The sequence below is a fragment of the Jaculus jaculus genome, chromosome 7 (genome assembly GCF_020740685.1).
Source record: "Jaculus jaculus isolate mJacJac1 chromosome 7, mJacJac1.mat.Y.cur, whole genome shotgun sequence".
In the NCBI taxonomy this organism is placed as follows: domain Eukaryota; kingdom Metazoa; phylum Chordata; class Mammalia; order Rodentia; family Dipodidae; genus Jaculus; species Jaculus jaculus.
The window spans coordinates 1,811,999-1,834,638 of NC_059108.1; the positions used below are offsets into that span (position 1 = coordinate 1,811,999).

At 55.8% G+C, this 22,640-nt stretch overlaps 2 protein-coding genes across 3 annotated transcripts; both read left to right on the forward strand.

Annotated features, from left to right (window-relative positions):
* The first annotated feature begins 281 nt into the window (after window positions 1-281).
* On the forward strand, window positions 282-1,923 carry Zbtb32 (zinc finger and BTB domain containing 32). Its single transcript, XM_004659804.2, is given in 6 exon segments — window positions 282-444; window positions 798-910; window positions 912-969; window positions 1,087-1,266; window positions 1,269-1,362; window positions 1,590-1,923. Coding segments are annotated over 6 exon segments (942 nt in total).
* A 264-nt stretch (window positions 1,924-2,187) lies between these two features.
* Kmt2b (lysine methyltransferase 2B) lies at window positions 2,188-22,391 on the forward strand. 2 transcript variants are annotated; one of them, XM_004659805.2, is made up of 37 exons: window positions 2,188-2,553; window positions 3,533-3,605; window positions 3,846-5,839; window positions 6,038-6,151; window positions 6,241-6,391; window positions 6,788-7,067; window positions 7,237-7,292; window positions 7,692-7,970; window positions 8,329-8,423; window positions 8,702-8,800; window positions 9,154-9,267; window positions 9,382-9,528; window positions 9,629-9,724; window positions 10,060-10,177; window positions 10,701-10,814; window positions 10,935-11,119; window positions 11,192-11,281; window positions 11,384-11,485; window positions 11,618-11,691; window positions 12,533-12,648; window positions 12,735-12,826; window positions 12,923-13,060; window positions 13,718-13,876; window positions 14,040-14,160; window positions 14,240-14,318; window positions 14,416-14,573; window positions 16,121-16,342; window positions 16,423-17,725; window positions 17,805-17,882; window positions 17,958-18,067; window positions 20,444-20,581; window positions 20,664-20,738; window positions 20,829-21,006; window positions 21,203-21,310; window positions 21,411-21,494; window positions 21,593-21,722; window positions 21,810-22,391. In XM_004659805.2, exons 1-37 carry the CDS (start codon window positions 2,188-2,190, stop codon window positions 22,083-22,085), a joined length of 8,112 nt encoding a protein of 2,703 aa, XP_004659862.2. In that variant the 3' UTR covers window positions 22,086-22,391. The 2 variants fall into 2 exon arrangements, with proteins under 2 accessions (XP_004659862.2, XP_045009864.1); XM_045153929.1 differs by lacking the exon at window positions 17,805-17,882.
* The last annotated feature ends 249 nt before the right edge of the window (window positions 22,392-22,640 follow it).

Genomic DNA, 22,640 nt, shown 5'->3' on the forward strand with positions numbered 1-22,640 from the left:
AGCAGAAATGTTCTTTAAACTGGAACCTGTTGGTCTTATCATTCTTAAACTTGATACTTGTGCAAAATTTAGCTCAATTTACACTCTCCTGCCTCCACTTGCGTTGTTTATTTGCCCCACTCCGGCAGAGGCGCTGCAGTCTAGGACTGCAATTCACTCTTCTCCCTCCCTTCCACAGGCTTGATTGAGAACATGCTGTTTCTTTCTCCCCTTTCTGTCATGGACTCCCCATTGTGGCCTTTCCCTCAGAGCCTCTGAAACTGGTAGCCACACAAGTCATAATGCTACTGCCGCCCACAAGACTGCTCAGCCCCTATGGCTCAGATCTGTTAGTACAGTTAGCAGCCAGGCTTTGGCCAGCATTATGTGATACCTTGATTACTGTAGGAGGCCAGGAGTTCCCTGCCCACAGCCTGGTCATTGCAGGTGTGAGCCATCAGCTGGGCGGGAGGTCTTCCCACTAAGCCTTTCACTCACCTCTGGTCCCAAGGCCAGACCTCCTGCCAGGCTCTGGTGATGGGATTGCTAGGGGAGAAGGGCATGGGTGGCCCCAGCAGGATGTTCCACAGGGAAGATTGGCTACCAGTTTCAGAGACTCTGCTCTCTCCAAGACCCCTGCCCCAAGGTCCTTTGCAGTTCAGCTCTGGGGTGATAGAAATCTGGGCAAGTGCGCACCGGTGAGTAGGGCGAATTGCACTGCAGCGTGAGGCCCACTGAAACTTTTCTTGCCGGATGTTCCCGCGATTCGGCCTTGGGATTCCAGCCCATGCCCGGCTCTCACTTCTCTGCCCACATAGGCCGACCGGCAAGCTGTGTGGGTCAAGAGGACACAGCGGGCTTGCCATCTCACCAATACCCTCCGCCACCCTCTCCTGCTCGGTTTAGGCCCTATACTTGCACTGCCTGTGGAAAAAAGATTTTCATTGAAGCATCAGATGAAGACGCACTACCGTGTCCACACAGGTATGGGCGCCCTGCCCAGTCCTGGCCAGCTTGCTCCTCCCTCACCTCGTTGCCTGACATGATATATTCAGTTTGGCCAACTTCGCCCCGTTTCTTTCTTTCTTCTCTGGCCTTCCCCAAGAGAGAAGCCTTTCTCCTGTAACCTCTGTCCTCAGCGCTCCCGGGACTTCTCCGTCATGACCAAGCACCTGCGAACACATGGCGCCGCCCCCTACCGCTGCCCAGTGTGCGGGGCCGGCCGTCCCAGCCGGGCCTCCAGGCAGGAGCCCATGCGCGGCCACTCGCCCAGCCAGCTGCCGCCGGGGGGAGCATTCGCTCCACCTTCGTCTACTCGTCCTCGGGGCCGGCCCGGGCCTGCACCTCTGCAGGCAGCGCCACCTGCGCCTCCACCGGAGCGCTGTGTGGACTTCACTGGCTCCAGCACGGTCCCAGTCGACGCTGAAGGTCGGGCGGGCAGATCAAACTCGACTGCAGGACCGGTGCCAGCGGCGCTCCCGGGAGGCCGCGGGCTCAGCCTGGGCCGGCGAGTCCTGGTGGCGTCCTTGCGGCACTTGGGTTCGCACGGACACAGATGGGTCGTGGGGAAGGCCGAATTCATCGCCCTAATAAAGTCGGCCGTACTCTAGCGAGAGAGCCGAGAGCCCGTGCCGACCGCGGCGCGCCCGTCCCGCTCTGGAGCGACCCCTGGCGGCCGCGCCGCAGCCCGCGGATGACACTCTTACCCGCGCCTCCCGGCCCACACGCTCGGCGCGAGGCCGCGTCTCCGCGACCCTCCTGGGCGGTGCGGCCGCCTTCACTTCCCGGCGCCGGTCGCTCCCCGGGCGGGGCCTGCGGTACCCTGGGAGTGGTAGTTCAGGCCGGCGCCGGTCCCCACTACAACAATGGGAGGAGTCTGAGTCGAGGACCACACCTCCCGGAGACCGGGAACTGGCTTTCCGGGTCCGCGGCGGGTCCCGGTAGTCCCTGCTCGGTCGGGACTACATTCTCCGGAGGACTCCGCCCCGCCGCCCGCGGGTTCCCGTGCCGCGGAGTGCGGTGACGGCCGGCCGGCCCCGGCGCCCGCCCCCGCGGCGCCCGCCCGGCTCCCGCGGCCCCGGCTCCCGCTCCCGCGGCGGCGCGGGTTAGTGTCGTGAGCCGCGGCCGCCCCGCCCCGCCCCGCCCCGCCCCTCCCCCGCCTGCGCACGGGCCGCCCCTCCCCCTCCCGGCCCCTCTCACGGTGCCAAGATGGCGGCGGCGGCGGGCGGCGGCGGTTGCCCCGGGCCTGGCTCCGCGCGGGGCCGCTTCCCCGGGCGGCCGCGGGGCTCCGGCGGGGGCGGGGGCCGCGGCGGACGGGGCAGCGGGGCCGAGAGAGCGCGGGTGGCCCTGCGGCGCGGCGGCGGCGGCGCGGCGGGGCCCGGAGGAGCCGAGCCCGGGGAGGATACGGCCCTGCTCCGCTTGCTGGGGCTCCGCCGGGGCCTGCGCCGGCTCCGCCGCCTGTGGGCCGGCCCGCGCGTCCAGCGGGGCCGGGGTCGGGGCCGAGGTCGGGGCCTGGGCCCGGGCCGAAGCTGCGTGCTGGAGGAGGAGAGCAGCGACGGGGAGTCGGACGAGGAGGTGAGGCGGTGGAGGCGTCCCCGGCGCCGGGCCGTGCGGGGCGGATGCCAGGGGCTCGGACGGGCCTGAATGGCTGCGAAGGGTGGTCGCGACCGGTGGGTCCTCGGGGCCCCTGCGGAAGGCAGCAGCTTCTGCAGACAGGCGTGCAAGGAGGTACGCTGCGCGGAGCTATGGCCTGCGAAGGGTGGGCAGAGAAACCCCGGTCGTGCCGAGTGTCCTGAGCTGTTCCTTCATAGTAGCAAAGGTGGGGCCCCGGAGCTGTGGGTGAAGAGGCTGTGGGACCCGGCATGCTCAACCGTGGTGGCTGACAGCAGTAGCGTGGCTTTTATTTAGAAGACCCAGACACTACAGCTGCTGGGCACTTACCTGTAGACTGCCTTCCTGGGCCTCACAGTCTCTTGTCACATCCCTGGTTTCACCAGTGCCCCAGTTGCTCTTTGGCTCTAAAGTAGAGCGGTGGAGGGCTTCCTGGGGCATGTGTTGAAGAGAAATAGAATGAAGGCTGAGTCTTGGGTCTGGCCGATCCTCATAGGTCAGCTAGCAGTCATTGGAGGGCTCGCTACTATGATAAACCATCTGAAGCCCACCCTTCACCCAGGTTTCCCTACTCCCATTCAGGAAGAAACTGTGGCCCGAAAGGATATAAATGGGGGGCCCACTTTGTTGTGAGTGAAATTGTAAGGGTCTGCTGCTTAACCTGAAGTTAAGTCGTGCTTTCTTCTGGGTTAGTGAGCCACTCATGGTCTTGCTGGTATGGTCTGGCTCTGGGCAGGGGTGTTCAAAAATGCTTGTCTCCATCCCTGGAGAGATTATTTCTATTCCCTCTGACCTTCCAGTCTTTTTAATTCGTGGGTAAATAAGCAGGAGTACGTTGAGGGGAAGCTGGGGCTAATGTGCTTTGATACCTGAGTCTCAGGTGGAAGCAGGGATTTGGCACTGACTGCTGTTTCTTCCCTCCACCCCTGGTCCCCTAAATCAGGAGTTTCAGGGTTTTCATTCAGATGAAGATGTGGCCCCCAGTTCCCTGCGCTCTGCGCTCCGATCCCAACGAGGTGAGTGATGGGGAAACTCCACCTCTGTAGCCTTACAGCTGTTATTCTCACCCTTTGTGGGAGCTCTTCCCTGTTCACCTAGTCTCCATAGTTACTGAGTATGTCCTGTGTTCCAGAGTCCAAGCTAGGCTGGGCTGTGGGGGAAACAGACAAGAAAGCTTAGTTCCCACCTTCTGGAAGTCCCTTCCGTAGACTACAGCACCAGATTGACCCATCTCCCCACACCTGTTCTCCTTTTAGGTCGAGCCCCCCGAGGTCGGGGCCGCAAGCATAAGACGATCCCCCTTCCTCCTCGCCTAGCAGATGTGACTCCTATCTCCCCAAAGACCCCTACTCGGAAACGGGGTGAGGAGGGCACAGAACGAATGGTGCAGGCACTGACTGAACTTCTCCGGAGGGCCCAGGCCCCCCCAGCCCCTCGGAGCCGGGCATGTGAGCCCTCAACCCCCCGTCGGTCTCGGGGACGGCCTCCAGGACGTCCAGCAGGCCCCAGCCGGAAAAAGCAGCAAGCAGCAGTAGCAGCAGAAGCGGCTGTGACAATCCCTAAACCTGAGCCTCCACCTCCTGTGATTCCAGTAAAGCACCGAACTGGCAGCTGGAAATGCAAGGAGGGACCTGGTCCAGGACCTGGAACCCCTAAAAGTGGAGGACAGCTTGGGAGAGGAGGTCGTGGAGGCAGGGGTAGAGGTCGAGGTGGGCTTCCTCTCATGATCAAGTTTGTTTCAAAGGCCAAAAAAGTAAAGATGGGACAATTGTCTTTGGGACTTGAATCAGTTCAGGGTCAAGGTCAACATGGGGAAAGTTGGCAGGATGCCCCTCAAAGAAAAGTTGGAGCTGGACAGGAAGCAGATTCTTGTTGGAAGAAGCAGGAGCAGAAGCTGGAGGAGGAGGGAGAAGAGAAAGACAGAGAAGAGGGAGAGAAGGAGGAGAGCGCTGTGGCTAAGGAAGAGGTGATACCAGCCAAGGAAGAGGAAGAGGCGAAGCCATCATTCTCACCCCTGACTCTTCCAGCCCCTCTGCCTTCCCCCCCACCCCCTTCAACCTCTCCTCCACCTCCAGAGCCCCCTCCTCCCCCACCTTCCCCTCCCCCATGTCCAGCCCCAGAGAAGAGAGAAGAGTCCCCTCCTGTGGTTCCAGCTGCATGTTCCAGGAAGAGGGGCCGGCCTCCCCTGACTCCCAGCCAGCGGGCAGAGCGGGAAGCTGCTCGGGCAGGGCCAGAGAGCAGCTCTTCCACCTCAAACCCCAGCACTACCACAGGAGGCTCTATGGAAGACAGTCCTACTGTGGCCCCCAAAAGTACCACCTTCCTGAAGAATATCCGTCAGTTTATCATGCCTGTGGTGAGTGCCCGATCCTCCCGTGTCATCAAGACGCCCCGGCGATTTATGGATGAAGACCCTCCCAAACCCCCAAAAGTGGAGATCTCACCAGCTCTACGACCTCCTATTGCCACCTCCCCACTTGCTTCCCAGGACCCAGTGCAAGTTCCCTCTCCGCCCCGTGTCCCAACTCCCCCGTCTATCCAAGTCCCGCTCCCTGAGAAGAGACGGTCCATCCTAAGGGAGCCCACGTTTCGCTGGACCTCACTAACCCGGGAGCTGCCGCCGCCTCCCCCTGCTCCTCCACCAGCCCCATCCCCACCACCTACCCCTGTCACCTCCTCCAGGAGGCCTCTGCTCCTTCGGGCTCCGCAGTTTACCCCGAGCGAAGCTCATCTGAAGATCTATGAGTCGGTGCTTACTCCTCCTCCTCTTGGGGCTCCTGAAGCCCCTGAGCCAGAGCCGCCTCCCACTGATGACTCTCCAGCTGAGCCTGAACCTCGGGCAGTGGGGCGGACCAACCACCTTAGCCTGCCTCGATTTGTCCCTGTGGTCACTACTCCTGTTAAGGCCGAGGTGCCCTCTCCTGGGGCTCCAACTCTGAGCAATGGGCAGCAGCCCCCGCAGGCCTTGCAGAACCAGCTTCTGCCCCAGGCTGTACCACCACAGGAGCCACAAGTGCAGCCGCAGGTACAGCTGCAGCCGCCACCATCACCATCACTATCACCATCACCACAACACACACCACCACTGGAAAAACCCCGGATTGCAGGCCTGGGTTCCTTGCCACTGTCTGGGGTGGAGGAGAAGATGTTCAGCCTCCTTAAAAGAGCTAAGGTGCAGCTGTTCAAGATTGACCAGCAGCAGCAGCAGCAGCAGCAGCAGCAACAGCAGAAGGTTGCAGCGTTGATGCCGGTGAGCACAGTGCTGGAGCAGATCCTAACTCAGTCCCTGCAGCTGCCTCATCAGACACTGTCCAGAAGGAACCCTGGGACCAGTCCTTCCTTTAGCCCACCACCTGTTTCTGTCCTGGCCACATCCCCTCCCTTTGCTAGTCCCTGTTCCCATGTGTCCTCGCTCTGCAGCCCCTGACCCTATTTATTCTCCTACCAGACAAGCCCTGGAGGGCAAATGGAAGAGACCGTGGGGACTGTCAAACAGACCCCAGACCGAGGCTGTGTGAGGTCTGAAGATGAATCCGTGGAAGCCAAGAGAGAGCGAGCCTCGGTATGCGGGGAGAGGAGGGTCTTCTGGAGAAGGCTGGCTGTAGGACCATGGGGCCACCTCCATACACGTATCCTGCTTTCTCCTCTCAGGGCCCCGAGTCCCCTGTGCAAGGTCCCCGCATCAAACATGTCTGCCGTCACGCTGCTGTGGCCCTGGGTCAGGCTCGGGCCATGGTACCTGAAGATGTCCCCCGCCTCAGTGCCCTCCCCCTTCGTGACCGGCAGGACCTCGCCACAGAGGGTAGGGTTGTACAGTGGGGAGGCTTGGCAGCTATGTCAGGTTTGGGCCTGAGCAGAAGCACCAGGGAGCTCAGTGAGGCTTAGGGAGCAAATGGGTTACATGTTTCCGGGTCTTGGATAAGGCAGGCTGGTTCAAGCCAGGCATAGTGGTGCACGCCTTTCATCCCAGCACTCGGGTGGCAGAGGTAGGAGGATCACCGCGAGTTCAAGGCCACCCTGAGACTACATAATGAATTCCAGGTCAGCCTGGGCTAGAGTGAGACCTTACCTTGAAAACAAACAAAAAAAAGTAGGTTTAAAGGCACCTGGGATCAACTGTCTATATGGGAAAGTGGTGTCCAAGTGAGGACAGGGAAGGAAGCGAGGGGTGACTGGCTCTGTCCCTCCTGTGCCATAGATACATCGTCAGCATCTGAGACTGAGAGTGTTCCATCCCGATCCCAGCGGGAAAAGGTGGAATCTGCAGAGCCTGGTGGAGACTTGGAGCCTGCGGGGTCTGCAGGGACCCTGGCCCACACACCCCGGCGCCCACTGCCCTCTCACCATGGCAAGAAGATGCGCATGGCTCGATGTGGGCACTGTCGGGGCTGCCTGCGTGTGCAGGACTGTGGTTCTTGTGTCAACTGCTTGGACAAACCCAAGTTTGGGGGCCCCAACACCAAGAAGCAGTGCTGTGTGTGAGTAACTGGAGAGTTGCCTCTTCCCATACAGGGTTGTTAGTCACCCAAGCCCTAGACCCTCTTCTGCCCAGCCAGAGCAGTGGGATTGGCATCCTTGTGGAGAGCTTCCTCTCTTCCCCCAGACCACCAGTCCCCTACCCTGGTGACGTGCTGCTCCCCTCCCCAGATACCGAAAGTGTGACAAGATAGAGGCTCGGAAGATGGAACGGCTGGCAAAAAAAGGTAATAAGGTTTGAGAAGTGTATTGTCAAAAGCTTAGATTTGAGCTGGGTGTGGTGGTGCATGACTTTAATCCTAGCATTCAGGAGGCTGAGATGGTAGGATTGCTGTGAGTTTGAAACCAGCCTGGATTACACAGTGAGTTCTATCTAGGTCAGCCTAAGCTACAGTGAGACCCTACCTCAAGGAAACAAAAACCCCCAAAACTTAGATTTGTGATATGGAGAAAGCTATCTTTTCTTTGTTTTTCCCCTTACCTTTGTAGCTTTGCTCTTTTGTGCTTTCCCGATGAATGCTTTCCTATCTCCTGTACATTCCTTCTCTTGGCATGTTTCTTTCTGACTCTGTATCCTGATGTCCTTGTTCCTGGTTAAGTCCCACTGAGTTGCTTGTTCCCCACAGGCCGGACGATAGTGAAGACGCTGTTGCCTTGGGATTCCGATGAATCTCCTGAGGCCTCTCCTGGTCCTCCAGGCCCACGTCGGGGGGCGGGAGCTGGGGGGCCCCGGGAAGAGGTGGGCACCACCCCCGGGCCCGAGGAGCAGGACTCCCTCCTCCTACAGCGCAAGTCAGCCCGTCGCTGCGTCAAACAGCGACCCTCTTACGATGTCTTCGAGGACTCGGATGACTCAGAGCCAGGGGGTCCTCCTGCTCCCAGGCGTCGGACCCCCAGAGAACATGGTACGAACCGCTTGGTACTTTACCGAGCAGTCAGCCCTTTGCCTCTTTTTTTGACAGTGCTGGGGGTGGAACCCTGGGCCTTGTACATGCTGAACAGGCCCCCAGGCCTTTTATTTGGAACGGACAGGCTCCTCGACCCAGGAGTCCATCAGTCTATTCAAGAGTGGCTGTGGGTAGAAGAGCAGGCATTTCTAGAGAGACATATGGAAAACTGGCGGTTCTCACTGAATTTATTGAGCAAGGCTTAAGGATCTGCCTTGTGAGCAAGCCCTGGGAATCTAGGTGTATTGCTTGGAAATAGTATAAGAATAAGGGGTATGGAAGGAAAAGGACTAAACCACTCCTGTGTACTGCCTAGAGCTGCCAGTGCTAGAGCCCGAGGAGCAGAGCCGGCCCCGCAAACCCACCCTGCAGCCTGTCCTGCAGCTCAAGGCCCGAAGGCGCCTGGATAAGGTCAGCACGACCCGCTCCGAGAACCCCAAGCCCTGTGTGAGGCATGGCTCCTGCTCTCCAGGAGCTACCTGGCAAGTCAGGGTGATGGGCACACCTGAGTGCTGTGGTGTGTCCTCACCAGAGGACAGGCCCTGAGGGATGAGGCAGCCTTGGCTGTCAGGAAAGCAAAGTGGGGTTTGGACTAAAGGCTGAGCCCAGCCAGCTGGGGGCAGGGCCCTGAGGAGGAGTCCTCAGAGGGGTGAGGCTGCTGGCCCCTGACCACCCCATGTTCTCCTTAGGATGCTTTGGCCCCTGGCCCCTTTGCCTCTTTTCCCAATGGATGGACTGGAAAACAGAAGTCCCCTGATGGTGTGCACCGAGTCCGAGTAGATTTTAAGGTATGGTGTTGGTGGGCTGGAGAGATGGCTCAGCAGTTAAAGATGCTTTCTTGAAATGCCCGCTGGTCCAGGGTTCAAGTCCCCACATAAAGCCAGACACACAAGACAGCGTATGTGCTGGGATTTCATATGTGCCAGCAAAAGGCCCTGCTCTGCCCATTCATATTCATGTTCTGTCCGTCTGTCTCTCTCTCGTAAATAAGTAAAGAGAGAGAAGGACAGGACGGTGGAACATTGAGAGCTGGTTGCAGAACGTGTGGTGAAAGAAACTTGTTGATTGTGTTCAGCAGCCAGGGCTTTCAGGATGGATCTAACTTGTGTTTCTGGCTACTCTCCAATCCTTCTCTTCCTAGGAGGATTGTGACCTAGAGAATGTGTGGCTGATGGGTGGTCTGAGCGTGCTCACTTCCGTACCAGGGGGGCCGCCAATGGTGTGCCTTCTGTGTGCTAGCAAAGGCCTACACGAGGTTGGTGCTGTCTCCCGCACTCCCAAGTCCCTGTTGCCCTGTCCTCTCGGCCAGGCCTCATCCCCTGGTCCCCAAGCCTCATACTGTCCATCATTTGCTTTCCCCTCCCTCTAGTTGGTCTTCTGCCAAGTCTGCTGTGATCCTTTCCACCCATTCTGCCTGGAGGAGGCTGAACGACCCCTGCCCCAGCATCACGATACCTGGTGCTGTCGCCGCTGCAAGTTCTGCCATGTCTGCGGACGCAAAGGCCGGGGATCCAAGGTTTGGGTGAAGACGTACCTGGGGCAGGTGGAGTCCTAGAGGGAGAGGGTGTCCCTATGCAGGAGATTTTCACATTGCTGTCTCCTCTGCTATCTGTCAGCACCTCCTGGAGTGTGAACGCTGTCGTCATGCCTACCACCCGGCCTGCCTGGGGCCCAGCTACCCGACCCGGGCCACTCGTAGACGGCGCCACTGGGTGAGATGAGTCTGCCTTCCTCACTCTGGCATTATCCTACCCCACACTACCTCCAGGCCAAAGCTCTCATGAGGACAGGAGAGTTGGGGATCACTTTGATATTTTCTTTTCTGAATTTTCACATAGCCAAGCTGTAGGTGCAGAATTTGGTATAATGATTTTAGGAGCTCATGGGTTTAGTCCACTTCTGCCCTCTCTTCCTCCTTTTACTCATCTCTCCTACACCTCTATTCTTGTACTTGACCTTCCTCATCTGTTTCCCTGCACCCCTCCCCACTGTCCTGTTGCTCCAACACAATGTCTAGCTTCCTTCGAACATCACCCTGTTCCCCCAGATCTGTTCAGCCTGTGTGCGCTGTAAGAGCTGTGGGGCAACTCCAGGCAAGAACTGGGACGTCGAGTGGTCTGGAGATTACAGCCTTTGCCCCAGGTGCACCCAGCTCTATGAGAAAGGTGGGACCTGGCAGGGAAATGGGGCCTGGTGGTGGGGGAACAGGGGAGCAGACCAGGCTCCTGGACGTAGGGCCAACTCCAAGCCTCACCAGTGAAAGTCAGGAAGGAGATTCCAGGGGCTTTCTACCTTGTAGCTGAGGAACATGGATTCAGAGTACTTTATACTGAAATCCTCTGTGTGTATATAACAAACAAAGCCCCTCTTGAAGGCAGTGAGATTTAAGGGCCTGGGAACCCCTTCTCAGTCTCTGAGGTCTCTCCTGGAACCCCACATCTATCTCCATTGGGCAGTTTGAACACTGGCTCTCCTCTTTTGTTCATCTGTACACTTAACAAGGCCCTGATTTTTGGAAGTTGTTGGGGCTTCAGAGTAAACAGGCTTTTTCCTCTACCAGCTTCTATGGACTGAGAGGTGTAGTGGAGGCAGCTCATGCAGCCACCAAGATGTGGTCAGCCTCAGAACAGGACTCTGAGGGGTAGGAATAAACCTTCCGCTGACTCTTCCCTTTACCCTTTTTTGTAGGAAACTACTGCCCGATTTGCACACGCTGCTATGAAGACAATGATTACGAGAGCAAGATGATGCAGTGCGCACAGTGTGACCACTGGGTGCATGCCAAATGTGAGGGTCTCTCAGGTAAGTAGTTAGTGTACTCGCATCCTTGATATGACAGATGGTCTAGCTGTTTCTGGGCTAGGGGTTTCTGAGAGCCCTCACACCTTCCCTAACTGTTTCTTCTTTCTCACTCTGTTCTAGATGAAGACTATGAAATCCTATCTGGGCTGCCGGACTCGGTGCTGTACACATGTGGGCCGTGTGCTGGGGCCACACAGCCACGCTGGCGAGAGGCACTGAGTGGGGCCCTACAGGGAGGCCTGCGCCAGGTGCTCCAGGGCCTACTGAGCTCCAAGGTGGCGGGTCCACTGCTGCTGTGCACCCAGGTCTGGAGTGCTCTGGAGGCAGGGTGGATAGGGCTGTGCTCCTCCAGCCTTACTGACTTCCTCCAATTGCAGTGTGGGCAGGATGGGAAGCAGCTGCATCCAGGACCCTGTGATTTGCAAGCTGTAGGGAAGCGTTTTGAGGAAGGCCACTATAAATCTGTGGTGAGTGGGACATGGGGAGGAGCAGTGGGTACCAAAAGGAGAGGGCAGGGCTGAGGCTGTGGGTAGGGGCAAGGTCTCAGACCCTGAGAGACCTCCTTACAGCACAGCTTCATGGAGGACATGGTGGGCATCCTGATGAGACACTCAGAAGGAGAGACACCAGAGCGTCGGGCTGGAGGCCAGATGAAGGGGCTCCTACTAAAGGTAAGTGTTAAGGAGTCCTTGATGGTGTGATGAGTGGCAATGCGGGGCAGAGTGAGTCCTCCAGACCCTGTGTGCCCCCCGCCCCCCATGCTTGGGTGAAGCCTGTTCTCATTCTGTTAACCTATTTCCCAGCTGCTAGAGTCCGCGTTCGGCTGGTTCGACGCCCACGACCCCAAGTACTGGCGACGGAGTACCCGGCTGCCAAAGTGAGCAAAGCTGAGTAGCAGGAGGGGAACCAGGGACTGAGGGCAAAAGACAAGGGTATCTGGGAATCCAGTGATCAGCCTGGGCAGAGTAGCTGAGAAGCGATCAGTGTTTGGGGTTAGGCTGGAGGTGGAAAGGTAGCTTCCCTAGCACTTCTCCCAGGTGGACAGCTAGCTCTCACTTTGCTTCTGTGTTTGGGTATACAGAAGGGAATAGATTGGACTGAATAGTGCCAAGCGTGGTGGTGCACACCTTTAATCCCAGCACTCGGGAGGCTGAAGTAGGAGATTTGCTGAGTTATATACCAGCTTGGGCTACAGAGTGAGTTCCATGTCAGCCTGGGCTAAAGACCCTGCTTCAAAAATCCAGAAAGGAGCTGGAGAGATGGCTTAGTGGTTAAGGCACTTGCCTGCAATGCCTAAGGACCAGAGTACCCATGTAAAGCCAGATGCACTGAAATTTTAAAAAAAGAGCATAAAGGATTGAACTGAATAAACAGCTTATGTTTTGAGCGTGGGCAGGCACTGATGACCCAGATGGTCAGAGAAGGACACAGAAGCCTGTCAAGGAGGTGGTCAGCTCAGACAGGGCACTTCTTAGAGGCAGGAGTAGCCAATGCTTTCTGGAAGAGGTGACAGACAGCTGAGCCGTGGAAGAGGAGAAATAGTACACCATATGTTAAAGGTCGCACGAGAGAGCTTAACTTAGTTGAGGGATTAAGAAAACCTGTGTGGAGAGAGGAAGAAGGGTATCATGATGGCATGTTTAGGTTCATATTGTGGGCAGACCTCAGGCCGTCTGTCCTTGTTGAGCACAACAGATGCTAACCCTGCCTGTCCACAGTGGAGTCCTCCCCAATGCTGTACTGCCTCCATCCCTGGACCACGTCTATGCTCAGTGGAGACAGCAGGAACCAGAGACCCCAGAATCAGGGCAGCCACCAGGTGATCCGTCAGCAGGTACTAGGACATGGGGGCGGGGCCTGCTTGGTGGGCTGGTGTCCCAGGTCCTGGTTTTGAGACTTCCCTTCCCACACTCTTTGTAGCATTCCAGGGCAAAGACTCAGCTGCTTTCTCACACCTGGATGACCCCCGTCAGTGTGCACTCTGTCTGAAATATGGGGATGCCGACTCCAAGGTAAGGGGTGCTGTTTGATGTTCCAGGTTGTGTGTGGGGCCTGGTACTTGGAGGGGCTCTCCATCACACCACTTGTTTTGTGCCTCCCCTCCCCAGGAGGCAGGTCGGCTCCTGTACATCGGGCAAAATGAGTGGACACATGTCAATTGTGCCATTTGGTCAGCTGAAGTATTTGAGGAGAATGATGGCTCCCTCAAGAATGTTCATGCTGCTGTGGCACGAGGGAGGCAGATGGTGAGGGCTGTGGGCACAGAGGGTGGGCAGCCTTTGGGGTCTGAGCTTGTCCCCTCATTTAGCTCTTTTCCTAGCCTATGGGGCATGTCCTAGGTAGTGTTTTTGTTTGTCCCAAGGTTCTAGTACTGTGGAGATGGCAACCACTCTTTTTCTCTGGCCATGATCTGGCCCTGAAGCACAGGAGGCTGCAAGTTAAATGTCTTCTTGCTGGTTGAACCTGTGCTGGATGTTTTCCATGCAGTGGCATCTCCCTTTCAGTACATGACCCAGTGAAGATAGCATCAGAATCTGGGCAGGTTCCTGGAAAACACCCTAAGTTCCCTGGGAGGAGCTGAACCATAGAGCTACTGACCACAGGGGCAGTTGTGAGGACTAAATGAGTAAAGCAGGCTCTACGTTAAAGTATGGGGAAGATGGTGGATGCCACTCAATAAGACTGTTCTTGGCCTTCTCCCAGACACTGCTTCAGGACTCTCAAATAGTTTGAACATATTCTTGCTCCTAGGTGCAGGGAGGGAGTTGGTTTGCTTGACAAAAACTTTCAGCTATTGGAGGTGCAGGGCTAGGCAGGGGTCATGCAGTCTGAGTTAGATGCCTTGCATCAGACCCAGGATGCTGTTCAGCACTTCTCCCTCAAACAGCCCCTTCCTCCCACAGCGTTGTGAGCTCTGCCTGAAGCCTGGAGCCACTGTGGGCTGCTGCCTGTCCTCCTGCCTCAGTAATTTCCACTTCATGTGTGCTCGGGCCAGTGACTGCATCTTCCAGGATGATAAGAAGGTTTTTTGCCAGAAACACACAGACCTCCTGGATGGCAAGGTGGGTCTGCGCCTGAGAGACAGCTGCCTGCCGTGCTTTCAGTCTCCTTGTAGGTTCCTTCACAGTCCTGTAGGCCAGGCACCTGGCTGTCAGTCCTTGCCTATAAAACTTTCCCCTCACCCCTTGCCAATCCAGCAACCTCCATTTGCCTCTCATCTCCCAGGAGATAGTGACTCCTGATGGTTTTGATGTTCTTCGCCGAGTCTATGTGGACTTTGAGGGCATCAACTTCAAGCGAAAGTTCTTGACAGGGCTTGAACCAGATGTCATCAATGTGCTCATTGGTAAGCCACTTGCTCATTCCTACTCTATCTGACCTCTCTCTCCTGGCCTACCCCACCTGACCTCTCCTTTGTACCATAGGCTCCATCAGAATTGACTCCTTGGGGACCCTGTCTGATCTCTCGGACTGTGAGGGTCGGCTCTTCCCCATTGGCTACCAGTGAGCAGTCCAGGGCTGATGTGGGGTGGGGGACTCCGGGGCTTGGTGTCCTTTCCCAAGTAATCCTAACTTTCTTATCCCTCACATCTGCCTCCAGGTGCTCCCGGCTGTACTGGAGCACAGTGGATGCTCGGAGGCGCTGCTGGTATCGGTGCCGAATTCTAGAGTATCGACCATGGGGGCCAAGGGAGGAACCTGTTCACCTAGAGGCAGCCGAAGAGAACCAGACCATTGTGCACAGCCCTGCCCCTTCAGGTATGTCCTTGGTACTGCCTCATTCCCTTCTGGAATGCTGCCCTCTCAGACTGTTACCCAGGGGCTGGAGAGATGGCTTAGCGATTAAGGCACATTTGCCTGCGAAGCCAAAGGACCCAGACTCAATTCCCCAGAACCCATATAAACCAGATGCACAAGGTGGCCCATGTGTCTAGAGTTCATTTACAGTGGTTGGAGGCCCTGGCATACCCATTATCTCCTCTCTCTCCCTCTCTCAATTAAATAAAATATTTTTTAAAAAGGATTAAAAAAAGTTACACACTTGTGTTCCCCTCTTGACTTGCAAAACTCTAGGATGCTGCTCCTCTTTCTTTCTTTCTTCGTTTTTTGTGTGTTTTTTTTTTCTAGGTAGTGTCTCATTCTAACCCAGGCAGGCTGACCTGGAATTCACTATGTAGTTTCAGGATGGCCTCAAACAACGATCCTCCTGCCTCTGCCTCTCCAGTGCTGGGATTAAAGGCATGTACCGCCATGCCTGGCTTTATTCCTCTTTCTTTTCTTTTCTTTTCTTTTCTTTTCTTTTCTTTTCTTTTCTTTTCTTTTCTTTCTTTTTTTTCAAAGTAGGGTCTCACTGTAGCCAAGGCTGACCTGGAATTCACTATGTAGTCTCATGGTGACCTCGAACTCATGGCGATCCTCCTACCTTTGCCTTCTGAGTGCTGGGATTAAAGGTGTGCGCCACCACGCCCAGCTGTTCCTCTTTCTTTATTGACCCATGTTGTATATACTACAAGAGCTGTTTACCTCATTTCATAGAAAGTGAGAAGAGAGCACCAGGGTAGCTCTCAGGAACGAGGAGCTTTTCTAGCTGGGGTTGTGTGCTCCTATAACCCTCCACTGACCTTCTTACAGGCACAAGTGCCACTGTTAGTTCAAAGGGGTAGGTTACCTCTGCAGTAGCAATGTGTAGAGCCAGGATTTGGGCCCAAATGTGCTCAGGTTTCTACCTGCCTGTTAAGACTGTGCTGATAGTGAAGGGCATAACAGCTGGATGGCACAGAACAGGTAATGGGCTCAGAGGTCAGTAGAGGAAGAGGTCACCATGGGCCACTTAGCATGAGGAAGAGTATAGATCTTGTTTATGGCAATAGCTGCATCCTTCTTGGTTGTAGACTTGGAGTGTTGGAGGGAGAAGCAGAGATCAGTTTGCAAAGCCTGAGTACCAGGATGTGTTTGGTGTAACAAGAATATGCAGAACTAAGAAAGTGGAAGGACTGGCCATGCTGGAGAGAGGTCCTTGCTAGCAGCACATGGCACATGGCGCTTGCAAAGAGTAGCAGTGGACAGCCAGAGAGAGTAGAGAGATGGCCAGGGGTGGGCAGGAGAGGTCATGGAGGAGCCCTGACCTAGTGGGATGGGGAGGGTTTACAGATGCCACAGAAGGGGCTTGGGTCCTGTGGTGGCTAGACACCAGTGTGTCTTGTGACTAGGCCAGCACAGTTGGCTTTAAAGACCAGAGTGTATGTGGTGGGAGGATTCGACGTGGAGCCCTTGCCTCCTCTGATGTAATGCTCTTGCTTCTCCAGAGCCCCCCAATCATGAGGACCTGCCAGATACAGACGCCCTGATCCTTGGAGCTCCTGAGCACCATTCACCTGTTCAGAGTCTGGACCCCACACTTCGGCCAGATTCTAGCCACGGCCCTTCTCCCGCCTCCCATTCCTTGGGGGCTCGAATCAAAGTGCCCAACTACTCGCCATCCCGGAGGCCCTTGGGGGGTATCTCCTTTGGCCCTTTGCCCTCCCCTGGTGAGCACGTGGGAGTGTCCAGGGGCGGGTAGAGCAGAGGAGGCTAGAGCTGTTGGCTGACACTGACTCTTTCCCTACAGGAAGTCCATCCTCTCTGGCTCACCACATCCCTACAGTAGGAGATTTGGACTTCCCAGCTCCCCCTAGGCGCTCCCGGCGTCCTAGCCCCTTGGCTCCCAGGCTACCACCCTCACGGTGGGCCTCCTCTCCTCTCAGAACCTCCCCTCAGCTCAGGGTGCCCCTGCCTACCTCAATTGTCACAACCCTCACACCTACCTCAGGGGAGCTGGCTCCCCCTGGCCTGGCCTCATCGCCTCTACCACCCCCTGAAGACCTGGGTCCAGATTTTGAGGACATGGAGGTGGTGTCGGGACTGAGTGCTGCTGACCTGGACTTTGCAGCCAGTCTTCTGGGGACTGAGCCTTTTCAGGAAGAGATCGTGGCCGCAGGGGCGGCAGGGAGCAGCCACGGAGGCCCAGGGGACAGCTCAGAGGAGGAGGCCAGCCCTACCACTCACTATGTCCACTTTCCTGTGACTGTGGTATCTGGTCCTGCCTTGGCCCCTGGCCCCCACCCTGGAGTCCCTCGAATTGAGCAGTTGGATGGAGTGGACGATGGCACCGACAGTGAAGCTGAGGCAGTCCAGCAGCCCCGGGGTCAGGGGACTCCTCCTTCAGGACCAGGAGTGGGACGAGCTGGGGTTCTTGGGGCTGCAGGGGACAGGGCCCGACCTCCTGAGGACCTGCCTTCCGAAATTGTGGATTTTGTGTTGAAGAACCTAGGGGGGCCAGGCGAGGGGGCTGCTGGTCCTAGAGAGGAGCTGCTTCCCCAAGCACCTTCCCTGGCCAATGGCAGCCAGCCCCCTCAAGGTCTGCCCTCTAGCCCAGCTGACCCCACTCGGACATTTGCCTGGCTCCCTGGGACCCCAGGGGTCCGAGTGTTGAGCCTGGGCCCTGCTCCTGAGCCCCCTAAACCTGCCACATCCAAGATCATTCTTGTCAACAAGCTGGGGCAAGTATTTGTGAAGATGGCAGGGGAAGGTGATCCTGTCCCACCCCCGGTAAAGCAGCCACCTTTGCCCCCTGTCATTCCTCCGACGGCTCCCACTTCCTGGACTCTGCCCCCAGGACCTCTGCTTAGTGTGTTGCCAGTGGTAGGAGTTGGGGTGGTTCGCCCTGCCCCACCCCCACCCCCACCCCCGCTTACATTGGTATTTAGCAGTGGGCCCCCCAGCCCACCCCGCCAGGCCATCCGGGTCAAGAGGGTGTCCACCTTCTCTGGCCGTTCCCCGCAAGCTCCTCCCCCAAACAAAGCCCCCCGGCTGGATGAAGATGGGGAGTCCTTGGAGGATATTCACCAAGTCCTGGGTCTTGGTGGCAGTGGGTAGGTACCAGTGCTGAAGTCGGGCTAGGGGAGGTGGGCAGGAGAAGGCAGCTCAGTCTTCTGTGCTTCCTCCTGCTAGATTGAGCCGTGTGCGAATGAAAACTCCCACAGTGCGAGGAGTTCTTGACCTGGACAACCCTGGGGAGGAAAGCCCTGGGTGCGTGGCCAGCCCTTTCCCTGGAGCCACTGGGACCCTTACCTCCTACCCATCCTGACAGATCTCTCCTTACAGGTCCCTCCAGGACCAGTCCCCTGTGCTGCCACTTCCAGAAGTTGGTCCTTCCCTGGCCCCGGATGGTCCCTTAGACCTGCTGCTTGAGTCCCAGTGGCACCACTATTCAGGTAGAGAACATTCTTTCCCTCATGCCTTCTTCCTGTGTTTGGTCTAGTGGGTTACCAACAGAATCATAGTTGGCCCACTCCAAAATACAGGGTACAACATAGACTGTAGAGCCTGGGCTCCATACCCAACATCAGAAAACACAAAAACCAGTATAGAGCCAGGCATCCTGGCACACACCTTTAATCCTAACACTTGAGAGGCAGGAGGAGGAGGATCCCTGAGTTTGAGGCCAGCCTGGAGCTACAGTGTGAGTTCCAAGAGGTCAGCCTGGGCTATAGAGTGAGACCCTATCTTGGAGTGGGGGGGGGGGGGACACCAAAAAACCGTGCATACTAACTGGGGACAAGCCTGACACAAGATGCTAAAGACACAAAGTTGCCCTTGGGGAGCTTGTGATCTTGTGACAGAAACAGAAATGACATTCACAACCAAATGTAGTGATGTTTACTTCTAATCCCAACTCTCAAGAAGCTGAGCCAGAGAGAGGTTCAACTGAGCTTGGATTACTGAGTGAGTTCAAGATTACCCTGGGCTACATCATGAGATCCTTTCTCAAAAAGAAAAGCCAAAAGCTCCCAAGAAGTGACATTCAGCCTTATGTATAAGCTCAAATCACTGTCTTGTGAAGTGAGCCCAAGATCCCAGGGGAGGGTCTTAGGGTCTAGTTGGCCAGTCAGATGGTAAAACTACAACTGGAATTCTGGGGATTATTCAAGATAGGATAGAGGCTGGCCATATGGGTCCTGAATCATGTTTCACTCTTTCTTTTGTGCCCATTCCCACCCTAGCTACAGTGGTCAATTTCAGGGTACATCCTACGAATGCCAGCAGCAGCATTTGATGTCTTATCCCTGTCCTTGAAGCACTTCTTTCCCTGGATCCCAGGACCCCATATTCTCTACTTACCTTTGCTCATGCCTCATTGTCTCATCCTCCAGTTGTTTTGTGTTGTTTTCCCCTCTCAAGGTCGGGTGTCACTCTGGCCCAGGCTGACCTGGAATTCACTGTAGTCTCAGGGTGGCCTTGAACTCATGGTGATTCTCTTATTTCTGCCTCCCAAGTGCTGGGATGAAAGGTGTGTGCCCCCTTGCCCAGCTTCATCCTCCAGTTTTAATGTGTTCCAGGGCCATGGCCCTCCTTCCTTCCTTTTCCCTGGCTTCAGGACTTAGAATTCCATCTGTATTCTGATAATCACCACAGGACTTTCTCCAGCCTGGACCTCATCCCAAGACTCAGGCATCTGCATTGTGCTGCCTCCTTGCCACCTCCCCCAGCAAATTGAAGGAGGAGGTTTTCTGAGAGATAGCTCAAAGACAGCATGTCCAAACAGTCCTTGACCTTCACCTCAGATTGTTCCTTCCTTATCTTCACCTTGACAGTTGATGGCAGTTTTATACTTCTTCTGTTTAAGCCTCAGACTTCAGGGTTGCCCTGAACTCTAGTCTTCGTCACATCCACATCTAAATACATCAAGAGTCCTGTGTTCTGTCTGAACTCTATGAACTCTTATAAGCCCTAGCAACTCAGGAGTCAGACAGAAGGATCTCTTGAGTTCAAGGCCATTCTGGGCAACTAATGAGACCTTGTCTCAAAAAACTCAAGAAAGAGGGGGAGGGGATATGATGAAGAATGGAGTTTCAAAGGGGAAAGTTGGGGGAGGGTAGGCATTACCATGGGATATTTTTTATAATCATGGAAGTTGTTAATAAAAAAATTTGTTTTTTGAAAATAAAAAAACTCAAGAAAAAGCCAGGCGTGGTGGTGCGTGCCTTTAGTCTCAGCACTGGGAAGACAGGTAGGAGGATTACAGAGTTCGAGGCCACCTAAGACTACATAGTAAATTCCAGGTCAGCCTGAGCTACAGTGAGACCCCAGCTTGGATATTGTGTCTGCATCTATACATTCTGATTCATGATAGCTGTAGAAATGTACTGTATATGGGGCTGGGGATATAGCTTAGGTCCTGAATTCAATCCCTAGTGCCACAAAAAAGAAAAGCTTACTGCCTGTGATAAATGTATGTACAAGACAATTCTCCAGGGTCTGTAATCTGTATGATGAGCAAATAATGATGGGTAGATGGCTATGTATGGTAAAATGGATTTGAATAAGCCTTCAGGGTACCCTGAAGAGGCCTCACACCTCTGAGTCTGCTGTATGAATAGAAGTTGCTGCCGGACCCCTTGGAACGCCTATGTCCATGCTACAGGAGCTGGAGGAGGGCCATCTTCCCCCAGTGCCTGCTTGTACCTGGGTGGAGAGAGATTAGTGTTCTCTGCGAGTGAGAGTGTATGTGGTGGAGGGCAGAGCAGTGGCTCTTTTGATCCTGGGAGGTGATCCTTGCCTACTTACTCTTCCTGGCTTCTTGGGTCCAGGCGAGGCCTCCAGCTCCGAGGAAGAGCCTCCATCCCCAGAAGACAAAGAAAACCAGGCTCCAAAACGGGCTGGGCCGCACCTACGCTTTGAGATAAGCAGTGAGGATGGCTTCAGTGTGGAGGCAGAGAGCTTGGAGGGTAAGTTGAGTGTAGCAGTGGCAGGGAGGGGAAGTGTCCTGCAGACCCCATCCTGATGGCTGTGGCTCTCACCTTACTCCAGGAGCCTGGAGAACTCTGATTGAGAAAGTGCAAGAGGCCCGAGGGCATGCACGGCTCAGGCATCTCTCCTTTAGTGGTAAGGGGTGTCTACTGGGATAATGGGGTCTGGGATAATCCCACGGGTAAGGTGGGCCCTCCATACAGTTTCTTGTCTTCACCTTCTCAGGAATGAGTGGGGCACGGCTCCTGGGCATCCACCACGATGCTGTCATCTTCCTGGCAGAGCAGTTGCCTGGGGCCCAGCGCTGCCAGCACTACAAGTTCCGGTACCACCAGCAGGGAGAGGGCCAGGAGGAACCACCCCTGAACCCCCATGGGGCTGCCCGTGCTGAGGTCTATCTCCGGTGAGAGGTTGGGGAGCCCAAGCATGGGATATTTGGGCTGGACAGGTTGAAGCTAAGGCAACTCTAGGAGTTTGTTTTGTTGTCATCAGTGTGGCCCTGAAAAGCTGGTGCCATCCGCAGGCCCAGGTCAAGGAATGAGCAGGCAGCCTGTCCTTGAGGGAATGGCTGTGACCTCTATCCTCCCTCCCTGCTGTAGGAAGTGCACCTTTGACATGTTCAACTTTCTGGCCTCCCAGCACCGCGTGCTCCCTGAAGGAGCCGCCTGTGATGAGGAAGAGGACGAGGTGCAGCTCAGGTCTACTAGGTATGGAGGTCAAGTTGGGGTGCTGGGCCTTGTCTGAAAGTCCTAAAGAGGGTGACTGTTGCTGAATACCAGCCTATGTGGCCTTGCTATCTCCTACCAGACGTGCCACAAGCCTAGAGCTGCCCATGGCCATGCGCTTTCGCCACCTCAAAAAGACGTCCAAAGAGGCTGTGGGTGTATACAGGTTAGTGGGGTGGGGCTGCCCCTTAGGTCCTAGTGTGGGGCTGCCTAGCATCTTTCCCCCTTCCTCCTGAGTTCCCCCTGCTTTGTTCTGCCCTGCAGATCAGCCATCCATGGGCGTGGCCTGTTCTGTAAACGAAACATCGATGCTGGAGAGATGGTCATTGAATACTCTGGCATTGTCATTCGCTCTGTGCTAACTGACAAGCGGGAGAAGTTCTATGATGGAAAGGTGAGTGCCAGAAGGCTGTGGAAATGAGTTGAGTGATAGGTTGCCTGTGGGGACTGAGTATCTAATTCTCCTCCCCTGTCCCTGTAGGGTATTGGGTGCTACATGTTCCGCATGGATGACTTTGACGTGGTGGATGCCACGATGCATGGCAATGCCGCTCGCTTCATCAACCATTCTTGTGAGCCCAATTGCTTCTCTCGTGTCATTCATGTGGAGGGCCAGAAACACATTGTCATCTTTGCCCTGCGCCGCATTCTGCGAGGTGAGGAGCTCACTTATGACTACAAGTTTCCCATCGAGGATGCCAGCAACAAGCTGCCCTGCAACTGTGGCGCCAAGCGCTGCCGTCGCTTCCTTAACTGAGCTGTGGATGCCTCCAGTCCTCACGTGCCCATCACATCTCACCCTGGCCTGTGGCTCCCTAGTCTCTCAGCGGTCTCACTCCCACCCTCTTGTTCAGAGTGGGTGTGGGGATGCAGGGGGTAGGGTGTCTTGCCTCCATCCCTCCTCCCGGACCACCCAGCAATCGCCCCCTTCCTGCCTTGGGGACCCAGGATGTAGATATTGTACAAAGATTTCTAAATCCCTTCTTTTCTATGCACTTTTTTATTTAAGAGGGTGGGGTCCCAGGTGGGAACCCCCCCACAATAAAGTCTGTCAATGTTTGGAGAGTTGGCCCCATTTGTGTGTTGCTAGGAAGTGGGTAGTGAAACCGACTTTATCACGCCCCACAGTTTTCCTAACTAAGGACATCCCAGTGGTCTATAGGCCATCTGCCTAAATTAGAAGTTCCAGGCTGCTTGCCTAGCATGCATGAAGGCCTGGGTTCAACCCACAGTACTGGGTATGTCGTGTGTGCTAGTGTACTTGGGAGGTGGAGGCACAGTTTAGGTGGATGAGTTGCCCCAAGGGTGGCAG

Excerpts from the sequence above, each read along its gene's own strand:
- Kmt2b (XM_004659805.2), top strand. The coding sequence starts at position 2,188 with ATGGCGGCGGCGGCGGGCGGCGGCGGTTGCCCCGGGCCTGGCTCCGCG. Across the intron at positions 6,152-6,240 it reads CCAAGAGAGAGCGAGCCTCG|GGCCCCGAGTCCCCTGTGCA; the intron begins GTATGCGGGGAG and ends TTCTCCTCTCAG. Across the intron at positions 12,649-12,734 it reads ACCAGGTGATCCGTCAGCAG|CATTCCAGGGCAAAGACTCA; the intron begins GTACTAGGACAT and ends CACTCTTTGTAG.